Raw genomic sequence first — 16,874 nt, forward strand, 5'->3', positions numbered from 1 at the left:
TCACATGCAGTTAATGTGAATATGCTGCAGCATGTACAAGCTCCCTTAGGATCCACTCCTACCTCAAGATAAAATGCATCAAAAGTGGTACCAACTAGCTTGTTCAGTTGCAATGGTGATGTCTGAGAAACTGTTTAGTGTAGAGAACACAAGGAACTATGCTGTATAGGAAGACCAGCAACCTAGAGCAGTTACTAGTTAGATGAGCAACTCAAAATCCCACAAGTTCTTTATCAGCAATATTGTTATATTGAACACAATAAATGTTACTTGAAAAATCTACTTTATTAAATCATTTACTGTGGACAGTGCATATTTCTTTTGTTTCCTATACAAGTAGATACCCAGAAGAGACACCACCAAGATGAAGACGGTAGCCACCATGCCTGGAAACCAAGCAAGGGCAAGTCCAGAGCCAAAACCTGTTTTAAAGGGAAAAAAAAAAAAAAAAAAAAAGTTAGCCCAAGCTAGAACATTTGTATGCCAGGTTCATTTTCAATTACAGCAAGTATTGAGCAAAGTCCTGTAGGAGTGCGTTCAAAATTCTGAAGTAACATACTTTTGATACTACCAGTATGATCTTTGCCAATTTGAACTTCAGCCCAATTTGAAGGCCTCAACTACTGTACCATGCACAACCACATTCAGTGATGTCAATAGCACACTACCTTCGTCCTCTTCGACTATGTTATTTGTTTTGATCTCTTCAGAATAAAATATCACAGGACCATGAGAAGTCACTGTAAGAGTGTTGTCTGTCTGCTGCAATTCCACCATTCTCTCTGCAAGACAAAAAGTTGATCAAATTGGTGCCTACAAGTAGTGTAACAAGCAATCAGTTAAATGTTAGCAGAATGGAAAACCCACAGAGAGGAGTAAAGACAATTTACTGGGTCACCTACTTTTCCTTTGACAGGTCACAGAGCATGTCTCCGAGGCAGATGGGACACATACTGAAGCACTGCAGTGGAAGAATACCTATAGGAACACAAGTCAATGCAAGTCACCTGTAGTTTATGTAATTGTAATACAAACAGCTCCTGGTTATTTGTGTTATTCACACACTAGTTCAATGTGCTGTTCGGAATCAATTTAAATACCAAGGGTGGTTAATCATCTATAATTATAGTAGCCCAATACTGAGCTGGCCAGAGTACAGTGCTAAGCAGGGAAGCTTATGTCTGTCTGTGTAGGGAAGATACCTGGTACTGTGTGGAGAGCAGGGAGTCCTGAGCACCCCATGCTGGGAAATTGGGACCAGTCAAAATGCTCCCCCCTCCCCAGCCCATGGCACAGGGCTATGACGTGGGCAGGAACGTAGATTTTTTTGACCATCTGGACTCCAGTTCCAAGATTGTAAAAGTTAGCCGACAGACCTCCCCTGTGAGGCAAGGATATAGTAGAACAGAGGGCCCCAGGATCTGTACAGGCAAGCAAGTTCAGGTTCTAAGAGATAGCTGGCTGGCTTATACTTCCTGTGGCTTGAAGCCACACAGGAACAAAGGGAGATACAAATAGTTTCCTCATCTTAAAGTAGTATAAAAATGCAAGGTCTAAATCTTTACACAAGCGAGCCCAGGAAGTCACAATAGCCCCATTTGGCAACTGATGCCACAATTCTGGAGTGAAGGCATAAATCAGGACCCAAGTACTGTGTGTATTCTACAAAGATTCTGTGAGGAGCATCTACAACATGGATTAGATGTACAGTGGGTAGTATCCATATTGGAATTAGGGCTTACTAGATCTGGGAATGTCAACATTTCTTTAAATTACAGGTGAACACCTGATTTGGCAACAAGTTGTCCACACACTTCCATAAAAACCACTTATCCAAGCAGCTTACCGATCCTCCAAGAGCAGTTTGGGTGTTCGAATCCACAAAGGTGAAGGTGCTTACAATGAAACGACTGTAGTATGTTGGGAAAGTTATTCCTTGTGAGGAAGTAACAGGAACCAGCTCCGTAAGATAGTTGTCTCCAGCAAAAGGGCAGCTGAAACAACATAAGTACTTGTATCATTACAGCCCTAAGCAAGAGAATGTTTGATCGTTTATCCAGTCCTCACCTGCTGGACAAGATAGGCCATTGGGGAAAGCTAGTAGGCTCAGGAGAACTGGTGGCCCAGCAGTTGTTCAAAATCAGAACTAGGCTTGGATCAGTCCTCTGCAGGATGTGAACTTCAACATGCACAGGATCTCTTAACACTCTTAAAATAGGATAATCTTCATCTGCATAGTATGAGCTATACTGCACATCTGCAAGACATATCCAACATCAGCTTTTGCATGACCATACAGTTTCACATCCAAGAATAAGGGAATCTGTTTGGCATATTAGTCAATAGAACATTTTGTCAAGTACAACTACATAAGCCCTTATACACTAGCTGCATGCCAGACTAAGTTATGTTCCCATCAGATGGGTGGCAGTCAGTTCAGATTTCTTACCATTTGTGATTTTGCAGTTACAGCTTAGGGGTTAGCACCCAGAAGCTGCCCTCTTGAATTTAACTGTCACCTACCCTCAGCATGGCAAGACAGATAAATACTGTGGTAAGGTAGCAATTTTGTGCTGCACCATTTGGTTCTGCTGGAATGGCACTTTGTGGTGCACCATTGTGTTGCTGACTGGCCCACATTTGTTGTCCCTGCTTACAACTTTTTTTCCAGGGCCACTTTACCATGGGTCCCATGGACAGTATGTTCAGGTTTCCCCCAATATCCATGTTATCAGGAATGTCTATTATGTATGATTTTAATCTACATCAAATAACACCTTTAGACAGTTCTTAAGATGAGCCAATTTAAAGCGGTTGCGTAAGGTAAGCCATTTTAAGTTAGGCCTGTAACAGCTTTGCCATGCCCAACCCTTCCTATGCAGGTCACAAATTGTTTCCAAGTAGCTTGTTAATTACCTGGAGCTATTCTCATCTCCAAGGTTAGAGGTCCCATGGTAGATACAGGGAGAGGAGGTGGAAGGGTGAAGACCTCTACCTGCAGTGGGACAATGCCAGTCCGTGAAAAGCTACAGCTTACAGTCACTCTGTAGGAAGAGGAGCATTTTGTAATCCAACCATGGTACTTGTAGTGTCAAAAATACAAAACAAGCCTTGACCTTACCTCATGGTACTGTCTCTAGTGACCGATGCCGACTGCCAGGCGATTACTCTGTTGGTTGCCACAAAAGTGTACTCATACACTATGGATGCATCAACCGCCTGTTAAATAGTTAACATAGGTGAGATTTACTGTTATTTAGCATCTCTTCATAACTTACACCCGGCAGCCGAAATGAAAGTGTCCACACTGACAGATACAAGGCATTTTACAGCAGAAGCAGAGCGAATAAGATTTTAAATAGTGGTATCCGCATGCTGTGAACATGATTTATTTAATGCACTTATATAGCGCTACTATATTCTGCGGCACTTTATAGACATTACGCTGTCCCCAATGGAGCTCAGTCTAAGTTCCCCATCAGTATATATGTCTTGTGTGTGGGAGGAAACAGGAGTACCCAGAAGAAAACCCATGCAAATACGGGGAGAACATACAAACAAACTCCATGCAGATGTTGTCCTTTGATTCAAATCAAGGACCCCAGTGCTGTAAGGCACCAGCGCTGACCACTGAGCTGCAGGTTCTAAAGGGGTTTTCTGGGAAGATTTTACCCTTCAGTTATCAATATCTGATCAGTGTGGGTCCAACTCCCACAGATCTTTGAAGGGGCTTTGGTGTGTTAAGCACCTTCACACCATATTCATCAATTCACTCAAATAGGGCCAAACTGGCAGCTGTACATGGGCCAGTGATGTCACATGGCCCAAGAGGCCTTGGTACTCAATGGCCTCAAATAGCTTAACAGGGGTGCAGGGATTTAGACTCCTACCCATCAGGTAATAAAGGCCCATCCTGAGATTAGGCCATTATTACTCTGAAAACCCCTTTTAACCTACAGCAGTTTATTCTGCTGATCTTTGCCCCTTTGTAGTGCATAGGATGAAATCCAAGCCAAGTTTGCATGCAACACATGCAGATTATGTCTAATGGCTGTACCACAACAGTGGCTGATGAAAGTGTTCAGTGCTTCAAAGAAAGTCTGGCAGTGTAAATTTGGATATTAGAAGTGGACAACCTCTTTAAAAAAAAAAAAAGAAGTGTTTAAGGGGTTAAGCAGGTTATTAAACTGAGCTATCCTCTGGATAGATCAGCTGTTTTGGAAGGCAGCAGCACTGGCAGTAGTGCTGCTGCCTTCTTGCAGTTTAGCGCAGGCCCAATGACATCATGGCTAGTATCAATGGCCTGGGTGGGGCTAAGATCTGTTCACTTGAATGGAGCTTAGCCCTGCCAAGGCCATTGATACTAGTTGTGACGTCACTGGACCGGCAGTAAACAGCGAGAAGGCCACAGCACTACTGCCTTCTCAGAGCTGATCAGCAGGGTTCCCAGGTGTCGGACCCCCACCGATCAAATGCCGATAATCTATCCGAAGAATAGATCAGTATAAAAAAGAAAAAAAAAAAAATTCAGAACACCTAAAATATGCACAAAAATATGCACAGATAAAAAGACATGCCTGATCTGGACTAGATTGGGCCAGTTCCCCTTGCCATTTTCTGTAGTCAATAGACATTAAGCAGTATTTCAGGCAGGTTCAGCATGATTGGACATTTTGCTCACCTCGTTTGCACTCCCACAGGACAATGGGAACTGGAACCCAATAAATGATGCAGTTGTTGCCACCATCAGGCTTGGGCACGAGTTAGAATCCACACCAAGTACTTTTACAGAGTCCAGGATCAAGGATGGTATGGTTATGTCTTTTGAAATCGCAACCACCATGTTATTGTCAGCAGAGCAGTAGGTAGTCACTACACAGAAGAGGCAGACTGTTAAGGCATCCACTCTACATGCAACAAAGTTTCAAGTTACCATGCAAGGGTTTATACTGACCCATCCTCAGAATAGGCAAGTATGTAATCAGTAGGTGTACAACACCTGGAACACCCACCGATCAGCTGTTTGAGAAGTTAGCAGCCCTCCTGTAAGCACTGCAGACATCTTGTGGCTTTTCCTAGGCCAGTGATGCCACATTAATTGTGGACATGGCCTAGGAGTAGCTCAGCCGCATTCAAGTAAATGGGGCCCAAGTGTAATACCAAGTACAGCTGCTATACAATGTATGGAGTTGTGAGAAGGCAGCAGTGACCACAGGAGTGCTGGTGCCTTCTTAAAACTGCTAATTGGCAGGGGTCCCAGGTGTTGGATCCCCGCTGAGCAGATCCTAATGACCTACCCTGATGGGTCTTCCAACCTTTATACTGATGACCTTTCTAACAGAGGTACTTCGGAATGTTATGGTGGCCAGTACGGCACTATAGCAGGTAGTATTCAATGTTAGGTTGCCATCTTATAGATATCGCCTTAATGCCAGCAGACATGCAAAAATTGTACAAAATTTGCCAAGAATCTCAAATTCGTAAGAGCATAGCATTAGCACCAGAATATTTTCTATTACTATGAAATTGTTGTATGTTATGGGTGTTTGCAGAGTGCTGGGTTGCATTGTGTTTTCTTTCTTTGCGTTTCTAGCCATGGCAGCGTGCACCTGTGCATTGGGATGTGCTGACTGACCCCCTTTTTCACTGCAGTAGATTACCTTGCCGCTCCAATTAAAGGGGTTGTCTCATCTCAGACAATGGGGCATATCGCCATCAGATGCCCCCATTGTGTTATAGGGGTGGGGGCCACACCTATCTAAGCAGAGCCCCACAATGTGGTGGCTGGAGGACTAGTCTAGCCACCACCAAGCACTCTACCCATAGAAGTGAATGGAAGCGCACCACACATGACTGGTCACCGCTCCCATTCACTTCTATGGGCCTGACGGAAATAGCCAAGCCCGGGCCAAGCCATTTTCAGTGGCCACATAAAATAAGTGTAGGGTGGCTGCACATGCACCCTCCATCACTTCCAGGGCTCCGTTCTATCAGACAATGGGGTAAATCCTAGCATGAATACAAGTTATACTGTATTGGACCTGCAGATGGAGCATTTTGATTGTCAGAAATTGGAGTCCCTCAATCTCATGAAACGTGATGTCATGATTAATTTCTGCCAATATATTCCAACTATAAACTGACAGAATGATCTCCATTTCTCAGTTTTACTGCTTGTGTGCAACCATTTTTTTATTTATGTAAACCGACAGTGATACGCTAACTGCTACAGCCTGGGTAGTGGGGGATGAATAGAATTACATTATTGCAAAGACTCACATTTCTTTCCATAGTAGCAGCGCAGTACAAGTGCATTTTGAGAAAAGCAGCATCCAAGTCCTTCACAAAGTTCTTGAGATACAGAGTCATTAGCACACGGCAGGCGGTCAGCTTGCAGAACTGAAGCACAGTCACTTGGACTAGGAGCATCCATAGCTATAGATAAGGAAACATTGTCAATACAATTTATGTCTCCAACAGATCCATGAGACAGGAGCACTAACTCAACTCATCTGAAGTCCATGTCCTGTGACCGACATTTAAGGGGTTGTCCAGTTTCAGTAGAAAACTGGGCAACTGTCTAGTCCAGTTCTCTGCTGGGATCTTTTTACCCACCTGCAGTAGTGACATCACCCAACTGCTACAGCCAGTCACTGGCCTATGTGCACTGGGTATTTTCACACTTGCGTAGTTGGATTCCGGCAGGCAGTTCTGTCACCGGATCCGGAAATCGGTATGCAAACAGATTACATTTGTAGACTGATCTGTCTTACAAATGCATTGCAATACTGGATCCATCTCTGGTGTCATCTGGAAAAACTGACAGTATTTCTTTGACATTTTTTAAAGGTTTGCGCATGTGCAGACCAGAAAACAGGGTTTTGAACCCTTGGTGCTGGATCAGGCATTAATGCACTTCAATGGAAAATGCTGTATCCAGCAAGTGTTCCGGAATTTTGGACGGAGAAAATACTACAGCATGCTGTGGTATTTTCTCCGGCCCAAATACCATAAGTGACTGAACTGAAGACATCCTGAAGCCTACTGAACAGATTGCTCTCCATTCAGAGATGCATTAGGATAAAACTGATCAGTTCTTTTCCGTATTAAGCCCCTAGGACAGAACTCTATACCGGAAAAGAATAACTAGTGTGAAAGTACCCTAAGGCAAGTAATCGATTATAGTGGTCACATGTCCATTTGAGCAGCCAGGTTAACAAGTCCTGGATGAGCACTAGTAGTGCAACATGATATCTGTCTAGTAAGCAACACTACTGCAGGCAGACCCCCCCTCTAGTCCAGTTTCCTCCTGAAACCAGACAACCCATAGAATGTTTTAATTAGCTTCCCAAGCCACTTATGCTGCTCCCATAGATTTGAGTGGAGAATTATATAAGTGTGTGGCCTATAGGTTTGCATCTGAGATGTGGGACCCACACATACTGAACAGTGAAAACCTTTTAAGCCTACGTGGAGGTGCAAAAACATAAGCATGATGTTGGGACTTTCTAAAAACAATCTTGCATTGACACCAAGTTGGTGGAATGTTCTCCAAGATGAACCAGTTGTGAAGTTAAACGTAGAGCATCTTTAAAAATTATAGATCAAGTGTGTTAACTGCCTCACTAACAATTAAAAAACCTTGCATGAAATTAAGTCAATGTTACTAGCATACTAAACCATGCCCAGGTTGAATAGCCTGAGAATAAAGCAAGTTATAAAGTTTGTGGCAAAATTTGGACACCCTTTTGTTTAACTCTCCATGGAAAATTTATGGGGTGGGGACAGGGTTGCCAACCAGAATTTCTGGACAGCTTATCCCAAAAGTCAGACAATTTATGGACAAAGTGGAAAACCTTTGACTTTACTGTACATGACAGAATTAGGTTAATGGCTGAATAGCCTAGCCTTTGAATGATCATACGCCAGCGCAGCCACAGTAGTCCAAACTTACTGCACACTTCCAATGACACTGGGCAAAGGTCTTGAGATCCTTCATGGAACTGCTCCTGGCTAGCAAGTAGCTGGACAATAAACACTGCCAATGTCTATCCAGATGACAATCTGCCATCAGCTGGCTAGAGTGGCCATGTTTCACATCAGGATGATGACCATGACTACCTTTTGCCAGCATTTGTTTACAGGCAATCGTTCTGCACATTAAACCTCTGGAATTCCAGTACAGGTGGAATTTTGCCATGGAATATATTGCAGAGGGTGAAACCCACAGCACAAGTAAAGCATGGGGCAGATCTTTAGAGAACTCAGCCACACACTTGGAGAAGTTCTCATCCTCACTGCTGTATAGTGACAGCAAGTTAGATGTCCACAGGCCCTAGGATGGCCAGATTAACTAGGTTTCACTGAATTTATGGGACTAGATTTAGGTTCTATGGGGTAACAAGTAAAACTGGTTAAATTACACCATTTGAACAAGTGGTTAATCTGGAAAATTCAGCTCAAACTGAATTGCTAGAACTATGGACCATCATAGGGATTGTTAAGGGCTGCTATTTAAAGTGAATTTAAATGTTATTCTGCAAAGTACTTTGACTGAAAAGCATGACCAAGTTAATCTTTACCCCAGTCTAAAAAATCAAATTGTAGCTGCAGGCAGCATGTCATCTTAAATCCAAGCATGAGACTGCCACACTGTCATTTGGTCCATGGGCTGCAGGCGATAGTCTAGTGACAATGATCAGCTGTCCCCAGCAGCCCAAGAGTAGAGTGGCAGTGTGTCTTCTCCATTCGAATAGTGGTGGGGGAAGAAAACACCAGCCAAAGTCAATTGGACACTTACATATTCTGTGGACAGAAGATAATCTGACCAACCAATTGAACAGTCTACCAATTTTGTATACAAATCTTAACCTGGAAGAATCGGGCATGCAAGATCTTTCTTGTGATACTGGGACTTCTCATCACGAAGAATTTCTTCCAGAGTGATGGTTACCACATAGCTTCCATTCTGAGAGGAGAAAAAATAAATAAAAATAAATCTATATAAGTGTGAATTTTCCTGCAGCTTTCCCCTTAGTACAAAAAAGCCCCCCTAACAGTAGCAAAAACACTTCCATCCTAAGGGCCTTCAACTACTGTTCTCACTGCAAGAAACACCAATATAAATCTACTCTTAAACCGTTATGAGCAGTTCCGACCTTGCAGAGTTAGATTCTCCACAACTTACCTCCTCACGAACATAACAGCCATTGAAAGTAGAGCCAACCACCAGTGAGCCATCAGGTTTCTGTCCAATCCAAGTCCCGCAAGTGGAGTCATTGTGAAGATAGTGAGGTTTTCCATTCTTGTCTAGAATTACAGTCAGTTCATACATACAACTTGCTCTTAAGATTCAGTATGACATTTTTACTGTACACAAGTTATTGAGTCCACACAACAGCCACAATGAAGAAAAAACACTCCAGCTTTAAGTCTTACCTCAGCTTGGCACAGTTTTGAACTATTAGGAGTTGAACCATTGTAGAGGTAGAACTCCCAATTGCCTGCAAAGCCAACAATTTGAGAACCAAGTTAACCTGCCATGACCCTACATACTGGTGTGATTAAAATCATGGCCACCATGTGTAGACTCCCCTTACTTTGAAGCACATTTGTATTCCAGTAGAGAAAGTTTAAAGGACAGTTTAGGCATCGTTGACATCTGCAGAAAGCCTCCCATTCCTGAAAGTGGAGTGCAAGCCAAATACTTACCACATGAATGAACTACACTGATAAATCCCATGGAATAGAGTTTCCATTATAGTTCCACGCAGGTCTCACTCCCCTATACTGGCAGGGGGATGTGCCCAACTTATGACAAGGAACACACTGCATCATAAATTAGGAGCATCCTGCAGCATTCTGAACCTGGAGCGAGAAACCATTTCCATGCATAGATTTTTCAGGGACAATATTCCAGACCCCACCACTCCCAAGTGCAAGTATGGCATAAAAGGGGGTGACTTGATGCATGGAAGGGACCATCAAATCCTTAGCATGCTGCATTATTTTAACAGTTTGCAATTCAGGCTCCTGAGATCTATAAATGCATATGTTATGAGAAAGATACTGTTTTTTTTTTTACATACTAGTTATGAAAAACTCTTAAGGAGCAAAATGAAACTGCCGGAAAACCTAAACAGTACAGTACCACCACACCAGAGGCACAATTGGTCAATGACAGGAATGGCAAAACCTTGTACTGGTCTGACACATGGTCCCACTCCTCTGGAACACACTGCAGTACTTCAGTTAAGAGGCTATCTTGGCCTGTCTCAAACACAGCCAGCTTCTCAGGACTCCATGAGTCAGGCTCCGTGTCCTATCACTAGCCTTTACTTGGCTCCTAACATGGCAGCCATCAACACAACTCCCAGTTCGCACACACCCAGCCCTCAAACCCCAGGAACTTCTGGCTCCTCCTACTTCTTGTGTATCCCAGAAACCGTTCAGCTTCCTCTTACTCAAAGCAACAGCGGCCTCCAGTGGCTGAAATAAGTCATCACAATATTGCAGATATCTGTCCAAAAAAACATATTCTAAGGGGCTGACCCTTACATGATTGAGAGCCCACTCTATAGAGAATTAAGGGCCCATTATTGTCAGATCTTAGGCCCACTGGAGGATCCTTTGGTACTCTGGTGGGCCAATCCAACCCCGGTGTCAAGATATGTTGCCGGTTTCTACTATGAATTTCCAGCTTCCAAAGTGGAACACACTTGCAAACCCACCATGTGTGGCAGAACACTAACAGTAGGGATGAGCAAACTTGTGTTTGTAAGATCAGTGTACAAGGTTTGGGTTCCAAGAATTCCATTATGGATGTCTCTACCACTGACCATAACTTTTGGTTCGTTGTAGCAGAATCTTTAGATAACTGAAACCTTGTACACAAGTTTCCTCACCCCCAACATGCCACACTTGCCCTGCCCTTTTCTAATGGCATATAATCTGAATTTAACTTTGTTGCCGGGAGATATTCCCAGGGGCACCAACAAAACACTGGCATGCTCAGATATTTAGACAGTACTAGCAGATATTCACCCCCAGATGCCTCTCTGGTAAACTGAGCACTGTTCATTTTGAAGCTGCGATTCCTAAATACAGAAACATAGGGTCACCTTGTACAGACAGCAGAAGACAGATACACAATAAGGCCTCTCGCCCACAAACATAAGGGCTCCATGCCCACACTGGACCGCAATGCATGGGCACCCACATGCAGATAACTTACCTATTTACTTGAATGGGGTCTGCAATCCATCTGTTCCACAAAGATAGAAGTTCTATACTTTTGTGGAACAAACCACCACAGAAGAACTCCATAGTGCTCCCATTCCGCAAGGAATATCTAGGTTTGCAGACGCATTCAAGTGAATGGGTCCACATCCATGATGCAGAATGCACACAGCTGGTGACCCGTGTATTGTGGAACCGCCGTATGCGATCCACACCACGGACACAGAACCCTTACATTCATGGGCAAGAGGCTTAAGCAATAAAAAGTACCACCACATTTTCCACAGAAGACAGCACCATGAGAAGGTATTACATACATCTTAGCCTACTTACTACATAGGACCTACCAATGATACTCAAGGCAAAAGCTGCATCCTCCAACAAAGAAGGTAGAGAAATCTCCATAGTGTGAGATCCACACTGCAGATGGGAAGGATCATCCCAATAGTCCTGTGCCACACATACTAAAGACCCCAATCCATAAGCCAAAAGGGCTAAGACCAGCCTCATCCCTGCTTTGCCCAAGCCCATTCTGGCAGCTGCTACCAATACTGCAGTCTGCCATAGCCAGAGTTTTATAGCTTGTGTGAGGCCAGAGCAGCTGTGTGATAGGGTAAGAGATGAAAGACTTCAGGTGCAGGGTGTATCATTGAGGTTCTCCAAGGAATTCTACCATCAATCAGTATGCAGCTTAACCCCTTCATAGTCAGATGTAGCTGTGGCTTTACATAGGACTTCCAACACTGCACTATAGCAGGCCTAGGCTCCACAGTGATTTTCTGCTCTGTGATTCCAGTAGATTGCAGTGTATTATAATCGCCACTGAGTATGACCAATGGGCACATTTACTAATGGACTTGTGACTATTTTAGGCGTAAAATAGTCACAAGTCCCCTTTTTTAACTGACCGTGCAACAATATTTATTCGCACGGCCGGTTTTATGCCACGTCTGCCAGTTGGGTGTGACAGGGGTGGGGGCTGTGCCAGGGCCAGGACTCCAGCCCAAGCAAATTTACTAACATTTACGCCTGGAAACAAGCGTAAATGTTAGCAAAAAGCTATGCCAACCAGGGGCTGGAGTAATTTTTACGCCAGGCGCAAGGATTGCCACAGATGCACCTAATTTATGACGAGGCGCATGCCTCGTCATAAATTAGACTAATCGAATGGCCGCGCAAGGGGGACCTAAGATTGGCGTAAAAAAACAGCCTTAGTAAATGTGTCCCACTGAGTTTTTGGAGAAAGTCTTGGGTATGCTCAGATGGAGGATTTTTGGCACAGGTTTCTGTGTGGATTAGGTGCAGAAAACCAGTCCAAATCTGCACTGAATTCACACTCCATTGTCTTTAATGGGAATCCTCGCCACAGTTTATGTGGTCCATGTGGTTTTCAAGATCCCAGACAGAAGGTACAGTCCATTTTTGGAGTGGTTACCACGCTGACGCCACACAAAGCTGTAGCGGGAGCTTGTGCGCAGTTTAGTTCCATCATAAACCTAGTGCGCATCCGCATGAAAACCCAAGGCAGAACCCGAAGCACAGCGCAGCAGTTTCTGCCATGGGATACCTGGTGGATTTTGTTGCGGACAAAATCCTCCCTCTGAACATACAGGGGGTCATTTATGACCTTTTTATGCCTGTTTTGGTGAATAAATGTCATATGACCCCCTTTTTTGCGACTTTTGCTAGTTTACTGGCATAAATAAATACTTAAAGGGAGTCTGTCGCCTCCATATGGCCATATACAGTGCTTGCAAGTGCTCATTTGCATATGAATTAAACTTCGTTTTTCCTGCTGGTGCAAGTCTAAAGAAAAGAACAAAGGTACCGTTACAATCCTGTATAGGTGTGCTACAGAGCCATGTAAGCACTCTATATGGCCATATGGAGGTGACAGACTCCCTTTAAATATACGGCTGCTAGGAGGCTGCCGTAGAAATGTGTGTCGCATGGGTGGAATAAGCGCCAGATATATGAGAGGTGTGCACCTCTACATAAGGAATCTAGACTGGCATACAATATACCGGTCTTGATAATTGTCCTCCACTGATAATTCCATTAAAGGGGTTATCCGGTAACTTAAATGGATGACCTATCCTATCCTCAACAACCGGGACCCCCAGCGATCAGATGTTAGAAGAGGTAGATGCTCCGAGAGTGCCACAGCCTCTTCCTAGGCCATGTGACATCACCATACATCGGTCACATGGCCTAGTTGTGTAGGTAGGTAGGGTAAAGGGTCTTTGACTATATTTTGGGTCACAGTGACACAGAAGGGTATGGCTACATGGAAACGTGTCGCCCAATATTTGATATAATGTATTTTAATGGGTGTCGCAATGCGACATGGTACATGTTGTGACTGCGACACAGCGGTTTAAAAAAAATTAAATGGGATGGAACTTTTGTGACTGTTGCGTCAAAGCGTGTCACATAGCGGCACCATTGAAATGCATTACATGAAATGTTGCGCAAGTTTCTTGTTGTGCGAAACTTATTGCAGTGTAGCTAGACCCTGTTTCCAGACGTAAAACTAGCAAATTTGTCCGGGCCTGGCACAGCCCCAACAGTCCTCCGCTCTGACACCATCACATCCAACTGTCGAGAACCAGCCATGCAACAACATTTAGAAAAAGGGACTTTTTATTTGACTAAGTCCATGCGCCTGGCAGAGAAACTAGACCAGCCCCTGGCTGAAGTAGTTTTTTACCAACATTTACATCTCTTTCCAGGCATAAAAGATAAATTTGGCCCGAAGTCCCGCCACACCATTGACACTCCTATGTGTTGAGCATGGCACTAAAACTGGACAAAAAACGCACATAAATCCACACTATTTATCGCAGTTTTGGTGCAGATTTGTGTGTGGATTTTCTGTTTATATAAAGAACCCCATTAAAGTCTATGGGGGAAACCCCTCCACAAAATGCGCGGAATCACTCAAACAATAGACTTGCTGCTGCATATCTCCCAACTTTTGAAAAACACAAAGAGGAACAATATCTGCAATTGTTTTCATACTAGGCCACACCTCTAACGCCACCCAAAACATAACTACACACACCCAGCCCCACCCAGTCCCCTTAGTGCCCCTGCATAGTAATTATTCCCCCTTTATGCCAGCACAATGTACACATTGTGCCCCTTCACAGTAGTTATGCCCACATGTGCCCCCTTCACAGTAGTTATGCCCACATATAACCCCCTCACAGTAGTTATGCCCACATTATGCCCCTCACAGTAGTAATGCTTACATGTGCCCCTCAGTGGCGTGCCAGGAGTGGGGCGGGGGGAGGGGGGAGGCGGTCCGCCCCAGGTGCCTGCTCTCAGGGGGGTGCCAGAAGCAATGAGCGCTTCCATAAATATGTAACACCCCAAAGTTGTATTACTGCACTCCTCTACTTCGCTACTCACCTTTAGGAGCCGTTATATTGTCATCTGATGTGATTTTACATTATGTCTTCACAAATGTGCATAAAACCATGTTAAATGTAAATTTCCTTGTAATGTTACAGGTTGACCAGTAGGTGGCAGCATCATTAATAGAGATAGTTTTAATGTTATGGCCGTTCAGAGTGGAACGATCCTGTTCTGTTCTGCCCCCCTGCTAAAGAGAAGTAGAGGTTCCCACATCCTGCAGCAAGGGAGGAAAAAAACTGTTAGGCCCCTTTCACACGGGCGAGTTTTCCATGCGGGTGCAATGCGTGAGGTGAACGCATTGCATCCGCACTGAATCCGGACCCATTCATTTCTATAGGGCTGTTAACATGACCGGTGATTTTCACGCATCACTTATGCGTTGCGTGAAAATCGCAGCATGCTCTATATTGTGCGTTTATCGCGCAACGCAGGCCCCATAGAAGTGAATGGGGCTGCGTGAAAATCGCAAGCATCCGCAAGCAAGTGTGGATGCGGTGCGATTTTCATGCACGGTTGCTAGGAGACAATCGGGATGGAGACCCGATCATTATTATTTTCCCTTATAACATGGTTATAAGGGAAAATAATAGCATTCTTAATACAGAATGCATAGTACAATAGCGCTGGAGGCGTTAAAAAAATAAATAAAAATAATTTAACTCACCTTAATCCACTTGCTCGCGCAGCCCGGCTTCTCTTCTGTCTTCTTCTTTGCTGTGTACAGGAAAAGGACCTGTGGTGACGTCACTCCGGTCGTCACATGGTCCATCACATGATCCATCACCATGGTAAAAGATCATGTGACGTCACCACAGGTCCTTTTCCTGTACACAGCAAAGAAGAAGACAGAAGAGAAGCCGGGCTGCGCGAGCAAGTGGATTAAGGTGAGTTTAAAAAAAAATTATTTTTATTTTCTTTAACCCATCCAGCGCTATTGTACTATGCATTCTGTATTAAGAATGCTATTATTTTCCCTTATAACCATGTTATAAGGGAAAATAATACAATCTACAAAACCCAGACCCCAAACCCGAACTTCTGTGAAGAAGTTCGGGTTTGGGTACCAAACATGCAGATTTTTCTCACGCACGTGCAAAACGCATTACAATGTTTTGCACTCGCGCCGAAAAATCACGCATGTTCCCGCAACGCACCCGCACCTTTTCCTGCAACGCCCGTGTGAAACCAGCCTTAGAACCAGTTTTACTTCAGTTGTGACTAAATCCCATGACTGAGAGGGACCTGGTCCTCCCCAGTCATGGGATTTAGCCGGCTCTGCAGCAGCTGTTTTTTTCCCATAACTGGTAAGGACCTTTTTGCCCCCTAGTGGTGAGGTCCTCCCCAGTCATGGGATTTAGGGGTCTCTGCAGCAGCTGTCTATTTCCCATAATTGGTAAGGACCTTTTTTCCCCCTAGTGGTGAGGTCCTCCCCAGTCATGGGGTTTAGCCGGCTCTGAAGCGGCTGTCTATTTCCCATAACTGGTAAGGACCTTTTTGCCCCCTAGTGGTGAGGTCCTGCATAGATACAGTATTCAGCCATGTCACAGTGAATTGGCTATTTCCCATGACTCAGAAGGACCTGGTCCTCACTAATAATGGAGAATGGCCAGCTCTATAACAGCCGTCTGTTTCCTATAATCTTCAGGGACCATTTATTCTCCTATTGTCCTGGACCTGATCTATCATAGTATTTAGCGTCACAGTGAATTAGCTAAATCCCATTCTCTCCACAAGAACCATTCTGGTAAAGCTTTGGTGACATTATTATTATTTGTATTTGTTTCACTTTGTAGCATTGACTAAAGTAAGACAGGTGAACGGTGGATAATAAAGTCTTTATAGTTATTTCCTATTTCCCCGATTCCAGAAGGACCTTTTCTATCTATTACATATTGAGAAGGTGTCATGTAGGAGAGGTCCCTCTGAGTCATGGGATTTAGCCAGCTCATATAGAAATGACTATTTCCCGGACTCCAGGAGGACCTTTTCCATCTATTACATACTGAGAAGATGACATGTAGGAGAGGTCCCTCTGAGTGATGGGATTTAGCCAGCTCATATAGAAATGACTATTTCCCAGACTCCAAAAGGACCTTTTCTATCTATTACATACTGAGAAGGTGACATGTAGGAGAGGTCCCTCTGAGTCATGGGATTTAGCTGGCTCATATAGAAACTACTATTTCCCGGACTCCAGAAGGACCTTTTCTATCTAT

The 16,874-nt window shown here is 44.0% G+C and overlaps 1 protein-coding gene across 1 annotated transcript; it reads right to left on the reverse strand.

Annotated features, from left to right (window-relative positions):
* Positions 1–279: 279 nt before the first annotated feature.
* Positions 280–11,769, reverse strand: LOC121005181 (zona pellucida sperm-binding protein 4-like). The gene is made up of 12 exons (XM_040437799.1): positions 11,586–11,769; positions 9,188–9,309; positions 8,872–8,968; positions 6,280–6,435; positions 4,682–4,872; positions 3,122–3,219; positions 2,917–3,044; positions 2,068–2,257; positions 1,847–1,994; positions 903–978; positions 669–782; positions 280–422 (listed from the first exon to the last, which is right to left on the reverse strand). Exons 1-12 carry the CDS (start codon positions 11,767–11,769, stop codon positions 280–282), a joined length of 1,647 nt encoding a protein of 548 aa, XP_040293733.1.
* Positions 11,770–16,874: the final 5,105 nt, after the last annotated feature.

The sequence above is a fragment of the Bufo bufo genome, chromosome 1 (genome assembly GCF_905171765.1).
Source record: "Bufo bufo chromosome 1, aBufBuf1.1, whole genome shotgun sequence".
Taxonomy (NCBI): Eukaryota; Metazoa; Chordata; class Amphibia; order Anura; family Bufonidae; genus Bufo; species Bufo bufo.

Coding starts and splice junctions, on each gene's coding strand:
- LOC121005181 (XM_040437799.1), bottom strand. CDS start 11,769: ATGGGCTTGGGCAAAGCAGGGATGAGGCTGGTCTTAGCCCTTTTGGCT. Junction 1,995..2,067: donor TGGCCTATCTTGTCCAGCAG/GTGAGGACTGGA, acceptor ATGTTGTTTCAG/CTGCCCTTTTGCTGGAGACA. Junction 423..668: donor CATAGTCGAAGAGGACGAAG/GTAGTGTGCTAT, acceptor CCTTTAAAACAG/GTTTTGGCTCTGGACTTGCC.